The 9,195-nt window shown below is 34.6% G+C and overlaps 1 protein-coding gene across 1 annotated transcript; it reads left to right on the plus strand.

The window, feature by feature from the left end:
* The first annotated feature begins 4,032 nt into the window (after nucleotides 1-4,032).
* On the plus strand, nucleotides 4,033-8,591 carry LOC132750838 (uncharacterized). The gene is made up of 4 exons (XM_060740888.1): nucleotides 4,033-4,469; nucleotides 4,886-4,957; nucleotides 7,380-7,719; nucleotides 8,456-8,591. The coding sequence occupies exons 1-4, from the start codon at nucleotides 4,059-4,061 to the stop codon at nucleotides 8,518-8,520; spliced, it is 888 nt and encodes a 295-aa protein (XP_060596871.1). The 5' UTR covers nucleotides 4,033-4,058; the 3' UTR covers nucleotides 8,521-8,591.
* The last annotated feature ends 604 nt before the right edge of the window (nucleotides 8,592-9,195 follow it).

Raw genomic sequence — 9,195 nt, forward strand, 5'->3', positions numbered from 1 at the left:
ACTCTTGTCTTTGAAATAAAAATAAAACCAGCAATGGAATTTAGGAAATATTTATCTTTTTGCAAATGTTTTACTTTGAAAATCACAATTTATGCTTTGTACTGTATTTTTCTATTAAGGGAAGTATAAGGAAGATATTGTTATAATTTTTTCCCTATAAGCCTAATGTTTCAGAATTATTTTGTTTGTATTAATCATCAAGTTTCTCTTATGCTCTAGATTGTTTTATGATATTTGGCGATGCGCTCTTTTTTGTTTAATATTTGCAAAACATTTAATAGATTTTTTTAAAGTAAACAAATGCAACCTTATGAACGCACATTAAATAAATCTTGCATTTTCTCAGTGTATTAGATCGGAATAAATCATGGTTTATATCAGAATATACCCTACACATCTCTGAGTATATCTCGCACTGTCTGAAAATGTAACTTGTACTAACTCGAAATGTAACCAAAGACTATCTCAAAATATAATCCGCAGAATCTCAAAATATATCTCTCACTTTTTGAAATGCCTCCATCGCATTTTCAGAATATATCCCTTACTATCTCAACATATCAAACACTGTCCCGCAAAGTAAGCAAAACAAATTTCGTAACGTCGAAAAGTAACCTACACTATTTCAAAATGTAACCTAAATTATCACGAAAAGAAACCTACATTATTTCAAAATGTAACCTACATTATCTCAAATTTGTAGCCTACATTAACTCAAAATGTAACATATATTATCTCGAAATGTTACGTACACTATCTGGAAATGTTGCCTACATTATCTCAAACTATAGCCTACAATATCTCAAAATGTAACCTACACTTTCTCGAAGTGTTACTTACATGTACACTATCTCGAAATGTAACCTACACTATCTCGAAATGTAACCTACATTATCTCGAAATGTTACCTACACTGTCTCAAAATGTAACCTACACTTTCTCGAAATGTAACATACACTATCCCCAAATGTTAACTACCCTATCTCGGAATATAACCTACATTATCTCGAAAGGTTACCTACACTTCCTCAAAATGTAACCTACATTATCTCAAAATCTAACCTACATTTTTCTCGAAATGTAACCTACACTATCTCGAAATGTAACCTATATTATCTCGAAATTCAAACTACACTATCTTGAAATGTAACTCACACTTTCTCGAAATGTAACCAACATTATCTAAAAATGTAACCTACATTATCTCAAAATATAACCTAAACTTTCTTGAAATCAAACCTACACTATCTCGAAAGGTAACCTACATTATCTCAAAATGTAACATACATTATCTCAAAATGTCACCTACACTATCTCAAAATGTAGCCTACATTATCTCAAAATGTAACCTACACTATCTAGAAATATAACCTTCACTTTCTCGAAATATAACGTACACTATCTCAAAATCTTACCTACATTATCTCGAAATGTAACCTACACTTTCTCAAATGTAACCTACACTTTCTCAAAATGTAACCTACACTATCTCGAAATGTAACCTACATTATCTCGAAATGTAACCTACATTATCTCGAAAGAAAACTACACTATCTCAAAATGTAATTAACATTATCTCTAAATGTAACCTACATTAACTCAAAAAGTTACCCACACTATCTCAAAATATATTCCGTACATTGTTGAAATGTCTCCATCACATTTGCAGAATATATGCATTACTATCTCGGTATCAGTCCATCAATATCTCGAAATGGTAATAGTTTATGTTAAATCAACAACTGTAAATATAAATGACATAAAATTATAATAATCAAATAACGTAACACAACGTAATCCAACGTTGTGTTAAATAAACGTTTTTTTTAAATACGAAAGGATAATTTGATATTAATACACGGCAAAGAAGGGATAGAAGGTGATAAACGGTCCTCAAAATGAATAATTGCCCCGAGGGCTCAAGCCGATTATCACTTTCTGGCTCGACAATGTCTTTTATACACTTGATAGATCTAAAAGTAGCATTTAAAACAAACTTTGATATTCTTTTGTTGAAATTTGTGTCTGTAGATTTCTACTGTACAATACTTCTACAGAGTTTCTTCCCTTGTGTGTATACAAAGAACACTTATATCAAGAAGCAAGTATTATGTTTATTTTTTTCGAGGTAATTGGTAAAACACTAATTTAAATAAAACTGTGATTGTACAAAATAGGCTTTTCATCAAGTGATTCGTGCTTAACACCTACGTTCACTTTTTAACAGCTAGTTGTTTTCATGACGTTAACTGTGACGTCAGTTTTTTCGTTTGTGCACAGCAAGTTGATTATGATTAGGGGCTGCAAAGTATGGTGGCTGATTTGAAACGCTTTTGAGCGTCGTGTTGGCGCCAGCCAAACGGCGCGTTGTCGGACTTTCGTTTTGTCGTCCTGTCGCTAACGATGCACGCCAAACGGCGCGTTATCGTGCGGCGTGTTGTCGCGATGCTTAATTGTCGCTCGGTTCAAATCGAAGGATTTTCCTATAAGACAAGCAACAGGGGGCGACATCGCGACAACGCGCCGCATGACAACGCGCCTTTTGGCGTGTTTCGCTAGAGACAGAACGACAGTATGACAAAGCGCTGTTTGGTACTTTGACGTGTTGTCGCTAGCGACAAGACAAAAAGGCGATAACAATATAGGTTATGTTGTCGCTAACCACACCGCAATGCGCAGTTTTACCAAATCCGGTAATTCCGTTACTACATTTAGTTACAAGTGAATTAACGAAAGTTTCTACACCAAATAACGTCACACATAGAAATAACATAACATAATTTAATGAGTAACGTAATCTAACGTAAGTCAACGCAACGCAACATAACACAAAAGAACACTCAACTAGACACATACAACATATATCACAATACAACACACAACATAGCATTATACATTGCAGCACAACAAACACAATAGAACTTACAACAAACAATACAACACAACAAACAATACAAGTCAACACACAACAAAACACAAAACATTACACAACTAAACGCACCTTAATATACAATACAATCAAACACACAACACACCACACAATACACAACACAACATTTAATACATAAAACAACGCTTACGATAAAATACAACACAACATACAACACAATTCAATTCAAGAACAACATAACACAAAATACAACATATAAATAAACACACTTCACAACATATAATACAAGGCAACATACAATGTAACACCCAGCATAATACAATGCGAGGCACAATAGAACACAACACATAACACACCATATAACATAACAGTTTACCGAAACGTGCCGATTTTAATTGATGTATTAGTACATGTTTAAGAAATATACATTTCACATTTGTCGTTGATACTTTCACTGATCCTGTATTTATTTCCTAAATTTGAATCTTTCGTTGATTCTTCTTTCATTCCCTAAACTAAATACGTTCACAGGGCTCCCATTAGGATCCAAAATAAGGAAGTAAGAGAAAGCAAAATACCTAACAATGGAAGTCACATTGTATAGGTAAAGAAGGAAAAGCATTTCATTTTGAAAGAAACAAGCCAAAAACAAGGAACCCATGACTCCCAAACTTCCACTAATGGAAGCCCTGCTTTCACTGTTTCATCATTCATTGGCGAAATTTGATACTCTCACTGATTCTTCATTCATTTCTCAAACTTAAAACTCTCACTTATTCTTCATTTTTTTCGTTAATTTGATACCGTCACTTATTCTCATTCATTTCCTGAACTAAACTGAATATTCTTGCTGATTTTATTTATTTATTTCCTTCATTCTATACTCACACTCATTCTTCATTTATTTCTTCAACTTAATATTTTTACTGATTCTTCATTTATTTCCCAAATTTGATGCTTTTACTGACAATTCATTCATTTCTTAAACTTATCTAAAAGATTTTTCATCATATTCTAACTCGTATTTCATCTCAATAATTTTTTTAACAACTGCAAAGCATGACTAGTATATGGTTATTATTAATGCTATCCTGACATCAATTCTTGATTTTTAGATCAGTATGTTTATGTTTTTACAGATACTATTGATGATCTGATATCAGAGAAAATGGCGACCGCCAGTCCAGGTCAAGCTTCGCCGGCAAAGGCGCAGCAGAATCGTTGCCGTCTTTTTCGTCTGCAAATGCTGATTATTGACGGCGGACTACAAATACTAAGAAACATGTTTGATAAGAAACTTCAAAATGTTTCTCTAAGCGCATTTTTGCAACAAGAGAGGTCAACAATAATCAAACTAAGATCACGCGGAATAATTACTCAGGTGCAATATGATCTACTGTTTCCATCAGGTGGCAGCGGTCCAACTACAACAGACCTAGACATCACGTTAATCATATGTCTCCTTAGGAACATCAAGTCATTCGGACTGAACAAGAAGTTCCAATGGAACTCAATTCCTACACAAGGTGATACTTCAGTTGAGGCTGATATTTCTCGTCTGAAAATATACAGGAACGAGGTAAAGTAGTTTTATTTTTGCCAATGATACATAAGCGAAACAACATCACCACACACGGCAATCTGATTAATACTTGGGATCTACAACCCCTCGTACACATCAGATTATATTCAATGCTTTTTCTATAATGTATACGTTCTTGTGATACACAAATATTAGGTATTTTAAGGGTTTTGTTGAGCTAACTTTTGAATTATTGAAGTTAATCTATAACCTATATTTACATTTTATTTTTATACTGATTATAACTGAAACAAAAAGATATGTATGAGTTATATTATATGTGATATTGCAACGAATGTGTTTTTACATTAGATGTATAATTGTATGATGCATTAGTCTACTATAATACTTTCATTTTGTTACAGCTATGAATTTGTTATAAATGCACATGTATATTTTCACTCATTCTTTAGCTCAGTCACATATCTTCAACAAGTGGAATAACGCTGATTGTCTTCACAACAAAGTGGACCGAGATCGAACAGGTAAAACTGACCATACATATTACAAATAAGTTACTGTAAAAATCTGGAAATAAATTGATCCCTCGTAGGCATTAATCACAACATAATTACATGAATATAACAGACTCGGTTTGATTGAGTCTGTACATGAGGGATGTACTGATGTAAACCCATGTTTATAGCACTTCACGCATAAACAAATATTCTTTTTCTATTTTCTTATATCTTATTAATCTTTAATCGTGAACCAAGATAAATTATTTTTACATTTTTACAACGATTGCATCTTACCATAGTGTTTCCTCTGAAAATTCATTAAGGGAGAGTCGTTAAACTGGGAGATCCCCCAAATGGTTGGGAAAAAGCCACTGAAAGACATGTGTGTGTATTTGTGTGTGTGTGCGTGTGTGCGTGTGTGTGTGTGTTTGTTTGTGGGGGTGTCTAGCGGTCACCTCAAGGCGTAGCTCTAGTTTCCTTTGATCATTGGGCAAAAAAAGGCCCGTCCAAAGATGTAAAAATTGACGGTTGAGAAAGAGTCGGAAAAACTCACAACCTTCGGTTATGTATACAATGTCGGTCGTAGATGGACGAACGCCGGAGATAAGTCACCGAGGTTGACAAGGAATTGTGGCCGGCCCTTCACTGATAAAAAACGCTATTTAAGAGGCCGATGCGCCGATCACCAGATAAATCTCCGAATCTCAGATAAAAACCGGTCATTACCCCATCGTCGGAGCATCGGAGCGGTTATGTGACATTAGCTTTATCATTGAGTTGGAACCAATAATTATCGCTCCCTGGAATTTTTCCTGATAAGAAAGACCTGTATTTAATCAGGTTACGTAATTATCTCTGCTATTTCATATCAAGCATCAAACATTTCCCCATCTTGTGCCATTTTTGGGACAGTGTGACACCTGCATAAGCATCAACATAATTCTCATATTGAACTTCTCTAACTTTATATCTGAAGCACTAAAAGAGGTGAAAATGATTTAAGTACATATCATTAGCTATTTATTTTCAATATATACGAGAGCTGTTCGAAAAGAATTGCTTATTGTCCTCTATTTCGTGATCCACGTTGGACAGGATAAAAACCAATGCATACCTGTATAGGGTAATTCAATACCTACACAACGGTGTATAAATGTTCATGTTAGACTTAGTGTAAGACATAAAATTTGCTATTTTAATACACGCAGTCATTGATTGACCACTGTAGTGAAAATGGTTGGTAGAAGCGACGACAAAAAAGATGAAATACGGGCTTACATCAAGGCTCGCTTGAAACTGGGTTGCTCTATGAAGCAGTTGATGACTGAACTCTGTACTGCTTATTGGCCTTCCTTTGTGTCTTAAGACACAGTTAGGCGATGGGAAATGAAATTTGAGTCTGGTGTAGAGTGCATCAAACATGCACCAACATCAGGTAGGCATCTCGTAACGAAATCGTTTCCAAAATAAAGGGTATCATTAAAGGATATTCCAGATTTATGGCTCGTGATATTGCACGAAAGGTAGGCATATCACTTTAAACGGTTCACTTTATTTTGAAGAAGCATTTGAAAGTCAGAAAGATTTCTGCTTGATGGGTGCCGCATCTGTTGACCGATGAGAAAAACGGGGCAACGGGGTTAAGGTTGCCAAAAAGCTGCTTCAAATGTTTCAAATATATGACAAAAAACAGTGTGCCAATGTCATCAGAGATGTTGAAACTTGTGTCCATTATTTTGAGCCCGTCAGAAAAGTAAGCAACAAAAACTGGGCCACTAAACACAACAATCGCCCAATAATTGCCAAACGGTCTTTCAGTGCAAAGAAAGTGTTGAATGCAATTTTCTTCTCTGGTGAAGGAGTCGCAATAAAAGTGCCAGTGAAAAGGGGCAAAAGTATCACTGGAAAGTACTACAAAGACATAGTACTTAAGAAACTGAAAAAAGTATTATAATAAACGAAGCCCTGTCACTGGTTTTAAGCATATCCGTCTTCTACATGACAATGCCCCCGCTCACACCCCCGCAATAGTTTCGGCGATTTTGAAAAAAAACTGTTATGCCTCACCACACATATTCTCCAGACCTTGCCCCATGTGATTTCCTTTTGTTTCCGAAATTGAAATCCTTCTTTTTGCTGGGCGGAAATACAAGTTCCGACAGGCACTTGGATCTGCCATTCATCAGTACCTTTTTACTGTACCCAAATCAGCGTACCGTGACGCCTTCAAGAAGTGGATACATCGGCTGAAACGTTGCATTTCTAGCCAAGGGGAGTGCTTCGAGGGCATGAAATGAATACTTTTGAGCTAACTTGAAATTTGAAGTCTCCAGATAGCAATAAGCAATACATTTCGATCATCCCTCGTTATGTTAATATTTTGGAATGTGATTTTACATGAAATTGATTGGATGAATTTGATGGCATTTACCATGTCTTTTTCCAGGTTCTTTTGAGGTTGAACACGGCGGTGTCACCCATACCAGATCTACAAAAGATGATTGATGACTTTAAAGTGAATCCACTCGATCCACAGGCGGAGATAAGGGTTCAGAAGGCCATAGACAGTTGGCAAACGTTGGAAAAGGGGGTAGAAGCTGATTTAAAACTGTTGAAAATGGAGGACGAGAAGATAAAACGTACTCTGAAAGTGCAAGATCAAACCACGAGAAAGCATGCACAGAGTATTGATGAATTAAAGAAGAAGACGTGTGAACATGATAAACAAATACATGACCATGCTAAACAAATACAAGAATTGAAGCTAAAGGAAGAAACTAGAAAAGGTAAATCTCAAATTGCAGTTTATTTCAAGATGTTTGATATTTCTTATATTCGTTATAAAACTGAACAAAAACATATCATGAAAATCTTAAAATAGAGCGAAGAATAATAGATATTTTTTCAAATATTTATAAGACCAATGATTGCCTATCGGAAAGTTATGGAGCTTTCTACCAAATACTTAAAATGATCATTACATTCATTATATTTATCATCAATTTAATAAAACAGTATTTACTTCTTTTTATGATTATAATTTAGTGCTCATATAATATGTCACCTTATTTATCATTTTATATTTCAATCTGACGAAATCGGATTTAAAGGGATTCCATTGAGGAATTTTTGACTTGAAGGGACAGAAAATATTCTTCCAAGAGTTTTATATAACTAGATGTATGTCTAGACCAACAACTCGTGTAAAAAGTTTCAGATCATTCGCTCACTCTGTTTCCCAGAAATAATCAATTTCATTATACAAATTGACCCAAAATTCGCATAAAAATCGATTATCAATTTCATAGCGTGTATATCTATATATCATCTTTTGATTGATTACAAATTTAAATGTATCAGTTGATTTAAGAAAGAATTTCAAAATATATTATTTAAGGCTATTGTACCTCAGTGGAGTTCTTTAAATAAATGCAGACACTATTTTGTAAAACTATTTTTACACTTATCTGCAATACAAGTTTGCACAATATTAGTTTATTGTATTTTAATGTCTTAATGTAGATGACAAAGCAGAAACAGAGTCAACATATGAAGAAAGTAAAAAAAGTAAGTCTTTTTACACTTAACATTTAAGTAAGAATCAAACATACCAGAGGATACCGTATACAACAAACGACGTATATAGATTACAGTGAGTTGTACTCATAAGTTGAGAACGTATACAGCTTAAGTTTTACATTCAGAAGGTCAAAGGTAAATTTATTTCAGAAAAACCTATTACAATAATTCTGGTCGTCGTAATGAAGGTGTTGTTGTAATAGTCTTGGTTGTATTAGTCATCGTCAGTAGAAGTTGTCATATCTGTTATTTTTGTCGTGGTAGTTAAAGCGTTATCCACAGTCGTAGCCGACGTCGTTGTATGTATCTCCATGTTTTCAAATGCATTCGTAAAAATCCTAGTCGTAGTTGTAATTGCACAGTTGTGAAGCTATGATTATAGGTGCAGCCGTCGGTATTGTCGTGGTCGTATTTGTAAATGAAACAGCCATAGTAGTTGTAATTATCGTCGAAGCTGTAATCGTTGTCGTCATAATTATAACCGTACTTCCAAACTCTCAGTCACAATCATTTATCGAAGAATTCGTCGACGTAGTCATATTGTCAATGTATTCGTAGTCATGGTTGTCACTGTACCCGAAGTCTTTTAGTCGTAGTACTTGTAATCGCCCTGTTAGTTGTAGCTGTTTTGGTGATCGTAGATGTCTAGCATAATTTTGCTTAGGATGTCGTTTGTTTTGATG

The sequence above is a fragment of the Ruditapes philippinarum genome, unplaced genomic scaffold (assembly GCF_026571515.1).
Source record: "Ruditapes philippinarum isolate M1 unplaced genomic scaffold, ASM2657151v2 ctg3802_1_1_1_1, whole genome shotgun sequence".
Taxonomy (NCBI): domain Eukaryota; kingdom Metazoa; phylum Mollusca; class Bivalvia; order Venerida; family Veneridae; genus Ruditapes; species Ruditapes philippinarum.